The 14,147-nt window shown below is 58.1% G+C and overlaps 1 protein-coding gene across 1 annotated transcript; it reads right to left on the minus strand.

Annotated features, from left to right (window-relative positions):
• Positions 1-435: 435 nt before the first annotated feature.
• rad1 (RAD1 homolog (S. pombe)) lies at positions 436-13,856 on the minus strand. The gene is made up of 5 exons (XM_085978162.1): positions 13,340-13,856; positions 4,854-4,962; positions 4,509-4,767; positions 1,932-2,030; positions 436-1,833 (listed from the first exon to the last, which is right to left on the minus strand). The coding sequence occupies exons 1-5, from the start codon at positions 13,532-13,534 to the stop codon at positions 1,659-1,661; spliced, it is 837 nt and encodes a 278-aa protein (XP_085834288.1). The 5' UTR covers positions 13,535-13,856; the 3' UTR covers positions 436-1,658.
• Positions 13,857-14,147: the final 291 nt, after the last annotated feature.

Here is a 14,147-nt window from a genome sequence, read left to right on the forward strand (position 1 = left end):
CCGTACCCTTTAATATCTCACCCAGTCTAATCCCACTCTCCCCCTCACTCCCCATACCCTTTAATATCCCACCCAGTCTAATCCCACTCTCCCCCTCACTCCCCATACCCTTTAATATCTCACCCAGTCTAATCCCACTCTCCCCCTCACTCCCCATACCCTTTAATATCTCACCCAGTCTAATCCCACTCTCCCCCTCACTCCCCATACCCTTTAATACCTTTGTGTGAAAAAGCACTTCCTGATTTCACTCCTAAATGGCTGTAATTTTAAGATTGTGCCTCTTGGGGAGGGAGGGTAAAATGGGTGGTGCTGTACAGCATAATGTAACTCACATTCCCGGTATGTTGAATGGAAACCTTACACCCTAGAATGAGACCCAGAAGTAGCAAGGAAGTTAAATGTGACACATGAACTATGTATGACACAAACAGGAAGACTCAAAACTTTTAATATACTATATAAATATTTTGGCAAAATATACGTAGGTTCAAGGAACAGGCCCAAATATTTAACGTTACACTCAGTGAAGACGCTAGTCGTTGCATAAATTTCTACTGGGTGGAATCATGTGTTGATTCCAAAAAGCCGTTTAAACCAGAGGCGGAATGAGGGGAAAAAATGTACGCAGCGAATTGTTGTGATCTGGAACGCGCTGCCTGAAAGGGCGGTGGAAGCAGATTCAATAGTAACTTTCAAAAGGGAATTGGATAAATACTTGAAAAAGAGAAATTTGCAGGGCTAGGGGGTAAAGAGCGGGGGAGTGGGACTAATTGGGTCGCTCTTTCAAAGAGCCGGCACAGGCACGATGGACCGAATGGCCTCCTTTTGTGCTGTATGATTCTATGTGTACAGTGTTGGAAAGGGATGGTGCAGATTACAAACAGTTCAATATGTGAATCGAATTAACTTCTTAAATCCCAATAAAACCTGCCGCAATGAAGTAAAAAACTTTTTAGAATCTCGGCATTGTTAGAGTAGGCAAGAGGGTGAGGTTTCCCTTAAATCAAATGACAGCATATTCCAAGTCACACTGTAACCCAAGAGACAAAAGTGGCAAATTATTAACTTCAAGCTGAAAATCCCTGAGAAAAGGGAAAGAAAGCAGGTCCAATCCAATGAGGACACACAGCGGTTTCCCCCACTCTTCACTGCCTCGTTCTTGGGCTACGCACCTCCTGCAGCCTGCTTACCGAGCACTGCCACTGGTGCCCAGCCACCGCCGCCACTGCCCAGCCACCAGAAGGCAAATAAGTAGCCTAAAGTCTCGCCTTCTGCTTTCTGTCTGCACCCGAGGATGTCGGAGTGCTGACTGCTGCACCGCCCCCCCAGAGAATTACAACTAGGCTTCACCACTTTCTGATACAAACCAATTCACAGCTCCACCAGCGTCAACACTACTACAAAAACACTAGTCCCATCTTTACATTTCAAAGGCATTGGGTACATTTCAAAGGCATTGGGCACATTCACCAAATCGTCAGCACACATCGGCCTCTGTCGTCAGCCTCAAGTTAATAAGCAAAATCAGGAAACTGCTGAAGGACCAAATTCGTGCTGCACAAACTTCACATTTGAGTCTGCAGCCTCTTCAAAGAGGAAAGCTACTCAGAGTCTCTGTCCCATATGTGGATGCAAGTGCCTGCTGATTACGACTCTCACTCCCCCACCTCTTCATCAGGGCAGCAATAATATTCTACAAAGCAGATCTGCCCATCTTCATTCCGGATCATGTACTGCAAGGAGAGAAATCCTCGGTTATCCGTGCGGAGCGAGACTTTAGAGGACAGAGCCAAGGCTTTAGTAGATGGCTTCAGTAATGAGATTTTATACCTGATCAGAAGAGAACAAGATTACTTTTTGAATTGCTTCATGCTACCACATAATGGCAGCCACTGCAGTAACACACAGTGGTCACTGTGCCACCTCACCTATTGCATTGGGTCTGGCTGCAATGGAACGCCTCAATCATATCAGAGTCTTTTGGATAGTCACAGTGTGTGCTCCCAGCATTCCCAAAAGTAGATAATCTGAAAAGGAAATGGTGCTCATTAGTGGTTAACAAATGGATGAAACATCTGAAATTTAAGATAACAAGAAACTATGACAAAGGAGGGCAGCTTTACCCTATTTACATGGGTAGGGAATTAGTTAGGCGGTAGGAGACAGAGAGTAGGGATAATGATGTACTCCAGTTGGCAGGATGTGACTCATGGTGTCCCCCAGGGATCTGTACTGGGGCCCCAGCTTTTCACTGGCCCAGAAATTGGTGTTGGGGGCTTCCCGCGGGTGCAAGCCCCCGACCTACACTTACCTAGCGCGCCGGCAGTTGAGGCCTGGGCCTGCGTGGATTTCCTGTCTGTGGCCCGGTCCAGCTCCCGGCGTGCTGTGCTTGCGTGATCCAGCGGCGTACTTAGTGCGATGCGTCGGCTGGGATCACGTGAGCACTGGGCAACCAATCGGAGTAGGGAAAAGTCCATTCATGAGTTTGACAGAAAGACCTGTCAAACTCATGAAAACTCCGGGCGCCCAAAACAGTACTTAACCTTAAAATAAATTTGAAAAAAAATCACACTATTTAAATCAACTATAAATAACATTAAATAACTATTTTAAACAATAATTTAAATTTTTGAAAAAAGTAATTTTATAAAAAATCGGGGCTAAAAATACTTACCTTATTGTAAAGTATTTAAAAATAATAAACCTGTGGAAAAAATGTTCTAATTTTAATTAATTGACCACTTTCCTTTTAAAATGAAGTCCTTACGTCTGTTTTTTTAATGTGTAAAATGTAGAGGCCTTCACGCACGGAAAAACCTGTAAAAAAAGAGGAAGTTCAACGCGCAGGCGCAGACTCCTGCGCACACGCGTTCGACCTCTGAACCCCTTGGTTCAGAGGATCGGAAATGCCGGTTTCCCGCGCATGCGTAGTGCATGCAAGAAACCGGCACTTCCATCGGGTCCACGCGTGAGTACTCCGTCCGTACTCACACATTGGGACCCGAATTTCTGGGCCAATATATTTATCAATAACTTAGATGGAGTTTGCTGACGACACTAAGTTAGGTGGCACTAAATACAGGAGCTTACTTTCCACTCCCACTCCACTGGTAGCATCGTGGTTATGTTATTGGACTAGTAATCCCGAGGCATGAGTTCAAACCCCACCATAGCAGCTGGGGAATTGAAATTCATTTAATTAAATAAATCTGGAATTAAAAAGCTATTATCAGTAATGACCATGAAACTACTGCATTGCTGTAAAAACCCAACTGGTTCACTAATGTCATTGAGGGAAGGAAAGCTGCTGTCTGTACCGGGTCTGGCCCACGTGACTCCAGACCCACAGCAATGTTGAAATGGCCTAGCAAGTCACTCAGTTGTACCAAACCACTACAACAAAAGAAAGACTTGCATTTATATAGCACCTTTCACAACCACCGGACATCTCAAAGCACTTTACAGCCAATGAAGTACTTTTTTTTGAAGCGGAGTCACTTTTGGGAAATGCGCCAGCCAATTTGCACACAGCAAGGCCCCACAAACAGCAATGTGCTAACGACCAGATAATCTGCTTTGTTATGTTGGTTGAGGGATAAATATTGGCCAGGACACCGGGGATAACTCCCCTGTTCTCCTTCGGAATCGTGCCATGGGATCTTTTACGTCCACCTGAGAGGGCAGACAGGGCTTTGGTTTAACGTCTCATCCGAAAGACGACACCTCCGACAGTCAGCACAAAGTCAGCACTGTGGGAGCACCTTCACCACTCGGACTGCAGCGGTTCAAGAAGGCGGCTCACCACCACCTTCTCAAGGGCAATTAGGGATGGGCAATAAATGCCGGCCTTGCCAACGACACCCACATCCCATAAACAAATAAAAAATTTTAAACTCTCCCCTTCCCCTCCATCCATGTCTCCAATCTCCCCGTCCACAATAGAGGGGTTGGGGGGGGGGGGGGGGGGATTCTGGAGCGGGAGTGGTTAGCTTGTGAAAGTACCCGTGTCCACCACTGTGTCTCAAGCCGTCTATTGAAGGAAGTTGGGGAGGGTGAGGGGGCTGGAAATGCACCTTCCATCGCTGCCTTACAAGTAATGAATTTTTATAACTTGCTGAGATGAACAGATGGAGTAACGACGGCTCCCGAATAGCGGAAGGAATGTTGCGGCTACGATTTGGCAGGAGGGACATTTCTGACTAAAAAGGAGCAAAATTGCGGAATTCACATCCTATCTGGGAGCAAAGCTCAGCGAGGGGCCAGGCAGGAGAAAAATACCAATTTTCTTACTTAATCTCATGATTTTTAAGATTTAATCTTGTGATTTATGAGACAGTGGAGTTAGCATTACTATAAATGGCAGATCAGGCTTGAGGGGCCGAATGGCCTCCTCCTGTTCCTATGCATAATGTCAGAAAGTTGAAGAAAATGTGTTGGCACCAGATTGCAATGCTCTTTTCTGGTTCTATGTTAAGGCCTGTTAGAGTTCCCAGTTACCTTAGTACCTGAAATAGGGTTTGTCTGGAGAGAGTGTGATCTGCAGCACCTCGCTGCTCATATCAAGCTCAGCAAACGCCTCCCGGAGGCTCTCCGACTGCAGAATAATTTTATTCAGAACATTTGTGCTGCAAAAGTCAAAATCGAGAGTTTCCTCTGGTTCTTGAGTCTGTATTTTACAGACAGTCACCACCCCACTCTCCTCCAGGAACAGGGTCAGCGGGTGGCCGTATCCACGGTAACACATCCTCAGGGCCGGGGTCACTCCTGCAAGGCCAAGGAAAGCGGGGTCAGCGGGGTCATGGCTCGAGGGCAAAGTTTGCAAAGGCGGACTTTAATGTGAGCGCGTTTACCGGGCAGCGAACTGGATCCAAATATGGTGAGACAATCTAACAGCACCGTGAGGTTAATGAGAAACATCACAGAGTCCTCCTCCACCCGGAACTCTTGGAAGATGCAAGCCTGGAAATAAACATTAAAAACAATTCACAGAAAGGAAGATTATCGAGCGCCAGGGGAGGCGGTGGCAAGTCCGAGCCCCGAGCCCGCGCTCCTGCTACCGCACCAAACCTCCTGGGCCGCTCCCCGAGCCCCGATCACCCAACACCCCCACCCCCCGATCCCCAAAACAACCCCCGATCCCTCAAACACCCCCGATCCCCAAAACACCCTCCTGATCCCTCAACACCTCCCCCCCTGATGCCCCCCGCCACCCCAAACATCCCCCACCCCACAATATCTCTCCCCCACCTCCCTCCCGATCTCCCCCCCCACTCACGATCTCTCTCTCCCTCCCTCACGATCTCTCTCTCCCCCCCTCTCCCTCACGATCTCTCTCTCCCCCCTCCCTCCCGATCTCTCTCCCTCCCTCCCTCACGATCGATGTCTCCCCCCCTCACGATCTCTCTCCCCCCCTCCCTCCCTCACGATCTCTCTCTCCCCCCCTCCCTCCCTCACAATCTCTCGCTACCCCCTCCCTCCCTCACGATCTCTCTCCCCCCCCCCCACGATCTCTCCCCCCTCACGATCTCTCTCCCTCCCTCACGATCACTCTCCCCCCCTCCCTCACGATCTCTGTCTCCCCCCTCCCTCCCTCACGATCTCTCTCTCCCCCCCTCCCTCCCTCACGATCTCTCTCCCCCCTCCCTCCCTCACGATCTCTCTACCCCCCTCCCTCACGATCTCTCTCCCCCCTCCCTCCCTCACGATCTCTCTCCCCCCTCCCTCCCTCACGATCTCTCTCCCCCCTCCCTCCCTCACGATCTCTCTCCCCCCCTCCCTCACGATCTCTCACCCCCCTCCCTCACGATCTCTCTCCCTCCCTCACGATCTCTCCCCCCCTCCCTCCCTCCCTCACGATCTCTCTCCCCCCCTCCCTCCCTCACGATCTCTCTCCCCCCCTCCCTCCCTCACGATCTCTCCCCCCCCTCCCTCCCTCCCTCACGATCTCTCTCCCCCCCTCCCTCCCTCACGATCTCTCTCCCCCCCTCCCTCCCTCACGATCTCTCTCCCCCCCTCCCTCCCTCACGATCTCGCTCCCCGCCCTCCCTCACGATCTCTCTCTCCCCCCCTCCCTCCCTCACGATCTCTCTCTCCCCCTCCCTCCCTCACGATCTCTCTCCCCCCCTCCCTCCCTCACGATCTCTCTCCCCCCCCTCCCTCCCTCACGATCTCTCTCCCCCCCTCCCTCCCTCCCTCACGATCTCTCTCCCCCCCTCCCTCACGATCTCTCTCCCCCCCTCCCTCACGATCTCTCTCCCCCCCTCACGATCTCTCTCCCCCCCTCCCTCCCTCACGATCTCTCTCCCCCCCTCCCTCCCTCACGATCTCTCTCCCCCCCTCCCCTCATGATCTCTCTCCCCCCCTCCCTCACGGTCTCTCCCACCCTCCCTCCCTCACGATCTCTCCCCCCCTCCCTCCCTCACGATCTCTCTCCCCCCTCCCTCCCTCACGATCTCTCTCCCCCCCTCCCTCCCTCACGATCTCTCCCCCCCTCCCTCCCTCACGATCTCTCTCCCCCCCTCCCTCCCTCACGATCTCTCTCCCCCCCTCCCTCCCTCACGATCTCTCTCCCCCCCTCACGATCTCTCTACCCCCCTCACGATCTCTCTCCCCCCTCCCTCCCTCACGATCTCTCTCCCCCCTCCCTCCCTCACGATCTCTCTCCCCCCCTCCCTCCCTCACTCACTATCTCTCTCCCCCCTCACGATCTCTCTCCCCGCTCATGATCTCTCTCCCCCCCTCCCCCCTCACGATCTCTCTCCCCCCCTCACGATCTCTCTCCCCCCCCTCACGATCTCTCTCCCCCCCTCACGATCTCTCTCCCCCCTCCCTCCCTCACGATCTCTCTCCCCCCCTCCCTCCCTCACGATCTCTCTCCCCCCCTCCCTCATGATCTCTCTCCCCCCCTCCCTCACGGTCTCTCCCACCCTCCCTCCCTCACGATCTCTCCCCCCCTCCCTCCCTCACGATCTCTCTCCCCCCTCCCTCCCTCACGATCTCTCTCCCCCCCTCCCTCCCTCACGATCTCTCCCCCCCTCCCTCCCTCACGATCTCTCTCCCCCCCTCCCTCCCTCACGATCTCTCTCCCCCCCTCCCTCCCTCACGATCTCTCTCCCCCCCTCACGATCTCTCTACCCCCCTCACGATCTCTCTCCCCCCTCCCTCCCTCACGATCTCTCTCCCCCCTCCCTCCCTCACGATCTCTCTCCCCCCCTCCCTCCCTCACTCACTATCTCTCTCCCCCCTCACGATCTCTCTCCCCGCTCATGATCTCTCTCCCCCCCTCCCCCCTCACGATCTCTCTCCCCCCCTCACGATCTCTCTCCCCCCCTCACGATCTCTCTCCCCCCTCCCTCCCTCATGATCTCTCTCCCCCCCTCCCTCACGATCTCTCTCCCCCCTCCCTCCCTCACGATCTCTCTCCCCCCTCCCTCCCTCACGATCTCTCTCCCCCCTCCCTCCTCACGATCTCTCTCCCCCCCCTCCCTCCCTCACGATCTCTCTCCCCCCCTCCCCCTCCTCACGATCTCTCCCCCCCTCACAGATCTCTCTCCCCCTCCCCCCTCACGATCTCTCTCCCCCCTCCCCCCTCACGATCTCTCTCCCCCCCTCCCCCCCTCACAATCTCTCTCCCCCCCTTCCCCCCTCACGATCTCTCTCCCCCCCTCCCTCCCTCACGATCTCTCTCCCCCCCTCCCCCCCTCACGATCTCTCCCCCCCTCACGATCTCTCTCCCCTCCCCCCCTCACGATCTCTCTCCCCCCTCCCCCCTCACGATCTCTCTCCCCCCCTCCCCCCCTCACGATCTCTCTCCCCCCCTCCCCCCCTCCCGATCTCTCTCCCCCCTCACGATCTCTCTCCCCCCCTCCCGATCTCTCTCCTCCCCTCCTCCCATCTCTCTCCCCCCCTCCCCATCTCTCTCCCCCCCTCACGATCTCTCTCCCCCTCCCCCCTCACGATCTCTCTCCCCCCCTCCCCCACTCACGATCTCTCTCCCCCCCTCCCCCCCTCACGATCTCTCTCCCCCCTCCCCCCCCTCACGATCTCTCTCCCCCCCCTCACGATCTCTCTCCCCCCCCTCACGATCTCTCTCCCCCCTCACCCTCACGATCTCTCCCCCTCACGATCTCTCTCTCCCCCCTCACGATCTCTCACCCCCCTCCCTCCTCCCTCACGATCTCTCTCCCCCCCTCCCTCACGATCTCTCTCCCCCCCTCCCTCCTCCCTCACGATCTCTCTCCCCCCCCCCCCCCCTCACGATCTCTCTCCCCCCCCTCCCTCCCTCACGATCTCTCTCCCCCCCCCTCCTCCCTCACGATCTCTCTCCCCCCCCTCCCTCCTCCCTCACGATCTCTCTCCCCCCCCCCCCTCACGATCTCTCTCCCCCCTCCTCACGATCTCTCTCTCCCCCCTCCCTCACGATCTCTCTCTCCCCCCCTCCCTCACGATCTCTCTCTCCCCCCCCCTCACGATCTCTCTCTCCCCCCCCCCCTCACGATCTCTCTCTCCCCCCTCCTCCCTCACGATCTCTCTCTCCCCCCCCTCCCTCACGATCTCTCTCCCCCCCTCACTCACGATCTCTCTCCCCCCCTCCCTCACGATCTCTCTCTCCCCTCCCTCCCTCACGATCTCTCTCTCCCCCCCCCTCACGATCTCTCTCTCCCCCCCTCACGATCTCTCTCCCCCCCTCCCTCCCTCACGATCTCTCTCTCCCCCCCTCCCTCACGATCTCTCTCTCCCCCCTCCCTCACGATCTCTCTCCCCCCGCTCCCTCACGATCTCTCTCCCCCCCCTCACGATCTCTCTCCCCCCCCTCCCTCACGATCTCTCTCCCCCCCCTCCCTCACGATCTCTCTCCCCCCCCTCCCTCACGATCTCTCTCTCCCCTCCTCCCTCCACGCTCTCTCCCCCCCCCTCACGATCTCTCTCCCCCCCCCTCACGATCTCTCTCTCCCCCCCCCTCACGATCTCTCTCCCCCCCCCCCTCACGATCTCTCTCCCCTCCCTCACGATCTCTCTCCCCCCTCCCTCACGATCTCTCTCCCCCCTCCCTCACGATCTCTCTCCCCCCCCCTCACGATCTCTCTTCCCCCCCCTCCCTCACGATCTCTCTCTCCCCCCCCTCCCTCACGATCTCTCTCCCCCCCCTCCCTCACGATCTCTCTCCCCCCCCCCTCACGATCTCTCTCCCCCCCCTCCCTCACGATCTCTCTCCCCCCTCCCTCACGATCTCTCCCCCCCTCCCTCACGATCTCTCTCCCCCCTCCCTCACGATCTCTCTCCCCCCCCTCCCTCACGATCTCTCACGATCTCTCTCCCCCCTCCCTCATGATCTCTCTCCCCCCCTCCCTCACGATCTCTCTCCCCCCCCCTCCCTCACGATCTCTCTCCCCCCCTCCCTCACGATCTCTCTCCCCCCCCTCCCTCACGATCTCTCTCCCCCCCCTCCCTCACGATCTCTCTCCCCCCCCCTCCCTCACGATCTCTCTCCCCCCCCTCCCTCACGATCTCTCTCCCCCCCCTCCCTCACGATCTCTCTCCCCCCCTCCCTCACGATCTCTCTCCCCCCTCCCTCACGATCTCTCTCTCCCCCCCCCCACGATCTCTCTCTCCCCCTCACGATCTCTCTCTCCCCCCCTCACGATCTCTCTCTTCCCCCCCTCACGATCTCTCTCCCCCCCTCACGATCTCTCTCCCCCCCTCCCTCACGATCTCTCTCTCTCCCCCCCCTCACGATCTCTCTCTCCCCCCCCTCACGATCTCTCTCTCCCCCCCTCCTCCCTCACGATCTCTCTCTCCCCCCCCTCACGATCTCTCTCCCCCCCCTCCCTCCCTCACGATCTCTCTCCCCCCCCTCTCCTTCCCCCTCACGATCTCTCTCCCCCCCCTCCCTCCCTCACGATCTCTCTCTCCCCCCCTCCCTCACGATCTCTCTCCCCCCCCCTCACGATCTCTCTCTCCCCCCCCCCTCACGATCTCTCTCTCCCCCCCCCTCACGATCTCTCTCTCTCTCTCCCCCCCCTCACGATCTCTCTCTCCCCCCCCTCCCTCCCTCCCTCACGATCTCTCTCTCCCCCCCTCCCTCACGATCTCTCTCCCCCCCCTCACGATCTCTCTCCCCCCCCCTCACGATCTCTCTCCCCCCCCTCACGATCTCTCTCCCCCCCCTCACGATCTCTCTCTCCCCCCCCTCACGATCTCTCTCTCCCCCCCCCTCACGATCTCTCTCTCCCCCCCCTCACGATCTCTCTCCCCCCCCCTCACGATCTCTCTCCCCCCCCTCACGATCTCTCTCTCCCCCCCTCCCTCACGATCTCTCTCTCTCCCCCCCCCTCACGATCTCTCTCTCCCCCCCTCCCTCCCTCACGATCTCTCTCCCCCCCCTCCCTCCCTCACGATCTCTCTCTCTCTCCCCCCCCTCCCTCACGATCTCTCTCTCCCCCCCTCCCTCCCGATCTCTCTCTCCCCCCCCCTCACGATCTCTCTCCCCCCCTCCCTCCCTCACGATCTCTCTCCCCCCCTCCTCCCTCACGATCTCTCTCCCCCCCCCTCCCTCCCTCACGATCTCTCTCCCCCCCCCCTCCCTCCCTCACGATCTCTCTCTCCCCCCTCCCTCACGATCTCTCTCTCCCCCCCTCCCTCACGATCTCTCTCTCTCCCCCCCCTCACGATCTCTCTCTCCCCCCCCTCCCTCACGATCTCTCTCTCCCCCCCCTCCCTCACGATCTCTCTCTCTCCCCCCCTCCCTCACGATCTCTCTCTCCCCCCCCTCCCTCACGATCTCTCTCTCCCCCCCCTCACGATCTCTCTCTCCCCCCCCTCACGATCTCTCTCTCCCCCTCACGATCTCTCTCCCCCCCCCTCCCCTCCCTCCCTCACGATCTCTCTCCCCCCCCTCCCCCCCCTCCCTCACGATCTCTCTCTCCCCCCCTCCCTCACGATCTCTCTCCCCCCCCTCACGATCTCTCTCCCCCCCCCTCACGATCTCTCTCCCCCCCCCCTACGATCTCTCTCCCCCCCCCCCCTCAGGATCTCTCTCCCCCCCCCTCACGATCTCTCTCCCCCCCCCCTCCCTCACGATCTCTCTCCCCCCCCCCTCCCTCACGATCTCTCTCCCCCCCCCTCCCTCACGATCTCTCTCCCCCCCCCCTCCCTCACGATCTCTCTCCCCCCCCCCCTCCCTCACGATCTCTCTCCCCCCCCCCCTCCCTCACGATCTCTCTCCCCCCCCCCCTCCCTCACGATCTCTCTCCCCCCCCCCTCCCCTCACGATCTCTCTCTCCCCCCCCACGATCTCTCTCCCCCCCTCACGATCTCTCTCCTCCCCCCCCCCCTCACGATCTCTCTCCCCCCCCCCACGATCTCTCTCTCCCCCCCCCCCACGATCTCTCTCCCCCTCACGATCTCTCTCCCCCCCCTCACGATCTCTCTCCCCCCCCCTCACGATCTCTCTCCCCCCCTCACGATCTCTCTCTCCCCCCCCCTCACGATCTCTCTCTCCCCCCCCCACGATCTCTCTCTCCCCTGATCTCTCTCTCCCCCCCCGATCTCTCTCTCTCCCCCCCCCCCCGATCTCTCTCTCTCCCCCCCCCGATCTCTCTCTCCCCCCCGATCTCTCTCTCTCTCTCTCCCCCCCTCCCTCACGATCTCTCTCTCTCTCTCCCCCCCCCTCACGATCTCTCTCTCTCCCCCCCCGATCTCTCTCTCTCCCCCCCCCCGATCTCTCTCTCTCCCCCCCCGATCTCTCTCTCTCTCCCCCCCCCGATCTCTCTCTCTCTCCCCCCCCCCGATCTCTCTCTCTCACAATTCACAATTCAAATCGCTTTATTGGCATGATAAGTTACATCTTATGTTGCCAAAGCATCAAAATACATTTATGGTTTAGCACATAAACGCAGTTCTATTCATACAGTGTATAAACAGGTATATCCCTGAGTGTATAAATATACATTCGCATTGTTTATATATATTCTTTTCTTAGTTTACTGGTTGTCCCTCTGTTCATGGCAAGCTGTAACATAGTGTGCCGCCAGTGTTATACAGTTTCTCTCCTCTCCCAGTAGGAATGGGAGTTTTTGGTTGTCACTCAGATTTCTGAAATCAGGGGCATATTTGTGAGAATTTTTGGTAGAAATTCTCCCTGATGCCCTGATATTTTCCACAAGCTGTGAGGAAGTGCATCTCTGTCTCCACCACTCCCTGACTGCAGTGAGAGCATATCCTGTCCTCTCTTGGCAGCCTGGTCTGCCTGTGTCTGCCTTTTTCGATCGCTAGGCTATGTTCACTAAGTCTGTACCTTGTCAAGGTTCTTCTCAGTTTGTTATCCTTTACCATGGTCAGGTAATCAGCTATGTTGTATTGTCTCTCTCTCCCCCCCCCTCCCTCACGATCTCTCTCCCCCCCCCGATCTCTCTCTCTCCCCCCCCCGATCTCTCTCCCCCCCCCCGATCTCTCTCCCCCCCCCGATCTCTCTCTCTCCCCCCCCCCGATCTCTCTCTCTCCCCCGATCTCTCTCTCCCCCCCCGATCTCTCTCTCCCCCCCCGATCTCTCTCTCTCCCCCCCCCGATCTCTCTCTCTCCCCCCCCGATCTCTCTCTCTCCCCCCCCGATCTCTCTCTCTCCCCCCCCGATCTCTCTCTCCCCCCCCCGATCTCTCTCTCTCTCCCCCCCCCGATCTCTCTCTCTCCCCCCCCCGATCTCTCTCTCCCCCCCCCCGATCTCTCTCTCTCCCCCCCCGATCTCTCTCCCCCCCCCGATCTCTCTCTCTCCCCCCCCGATCTCTCTCCCCCCCCCCCGATCTCTCTCCCCCCCCCGATCTCTCTCTCTCCCCCCCCCGATCTCTCTCTCTCCCCCGATCTCTCTCTCCCCCCCCGATCTCTCTCTCCCCCCCCGATCTCTCTCTCTCCCCCCCCGATCTCTCTCTCTCCCCCCCCGATCTCTCTCTCTCCCCCCCCCGATCTCTCTCTCCCCCCCCGATCTCTCTCTCTCCCCCCCCCCCGATCTCTCTCTCTCTCCCCCCCCCGATCTCTCTCTCTCTCCCCCCCCCCGATCTCTCTCTCTCCCCCCCCGATCTCTCTCTCTCCCCCCCCGATCTCTCTCTCTCCCCCCCCCCGATCTCTCTCTCCCCCCCCCGATCTCTCTCTCTCTCCCCCCCCCGATCTCTCTCTCTCTCCCCCCCCCCGATCTCTCTCTCTCTCCCCCCTCACGATCTCTCTCTCCCTCCCCCCCATCCCTTCCTCACTCCCCACATCCCTTCCTCACTCCCCATCCCTCTCCCCCAAAGCCCTCATCCCCCGCTCCAATCCCTCCCTCCGCCACGGGGCCTGGGCCTCGGCACCTGGATGAACGCGTTCCCCTGGACGCTTTTGGCGGCCTCGGCCGTCACCCTGATGCCGTTGGCCGAGGCGAAGACGGTGACCTGGTCGCGGAAATGAACGGCCTTCAGCAGGTTCGACAGGTTCCGGGCATTGTCTAAACTGGCGACTAAAACAAACCGATCGGCGTCCGCCTCGGGCCCAGGGGGCAGCGGCATCGCGCCGGGAATCCGCTCAACTCAAGGCCCAGGCCTCCCGCGCTGCTGGGCCGCGGATCCGCGCTTTAATCCTTCCCCAGAACTGTCAGTCCGAGTTACAGGTTCCGCTTCGGCCGGACAATAAATCCGGAACAACAACAGAAGCCGCCGGAAACACTCAACAGGCCAGCCGTGGAAAGCGAGACAGAGTCAACGTTTCAGGTGGAGCTGGCCCGGTAGGCCCAGGTACGCCAGGACCAGGCTCCGATTTGGGCCGCTCGCCCTCAATTAAAAATGTCGCTCCCGCCGCCCGTTAGTCCTGCTGTGGTGACCCGGTGACCCCGCGCCGGCCCCTGGCCGGGCCCCGCCGACTGCGCATGCGCGAATCACTTTAAATCACCAGGTTTAGGTGTTGCAGCAAATGAAGCTTTATTTCACTCTGAAATCATATCTCTTGTGATGGCAATACTGGACAGAAGTGAAGGCAAGAGGTGGGGGATGAAGGGAAGGTGATGAAGGGAGGGAAGGTGAAGGGAAGGAGCGGATTTCTATATTCACTGGAAGGATAAAACCCGCTTTCTTTCATTCACATCGGTCAACTGCCCAATTTAAAAGCTACACTTGTCAAACATCA

The sequence above is a fragment of the Somniosus microcephalus genome, unplaced genomic scaffold (genome assembly GCF_052327205.1).
Source record: "Somniosus microcephalus isolate GS21.2 unplaced genomic scaffold, FLI_Smic_1.0 unresolved_chr6, whole genome shotgun sequence".
NCBI lineage: Eukaryota > Metazoa > Chordata > Chondrichthyes > Squaliformes > Somniosidae > Somniosus > Somniosus microcephalus.

What these genes read in the sequence shown, in the direction of transcription:
- rad1 (XM_085978162.1), bottom strand. Translation starts at nt 13,534, where the DNA reads ATGCCGCTGCCCCCTGGGCCCGAGGCGGACGCCGATCGGTTTGTTTTA. An exon ending in TGGATCCAGTTCGCTGCCCG is followed by an intron (nt 4,768 to 4,853) that starts GTAAACGCGCTC and finishes TTGGCCTTGCAG; the next exon opens with GAGTGACCCCGGCCCTGAGG. An exon ending in CCAGACAAACCCTATTTCAG is followed by an intron (nt 2,031 to 4,508) that starts GTACTAAGGTAA and finishes TTTCCTTTTCAG; the next exon opens with ATTATCTACTTTTGGGAATG.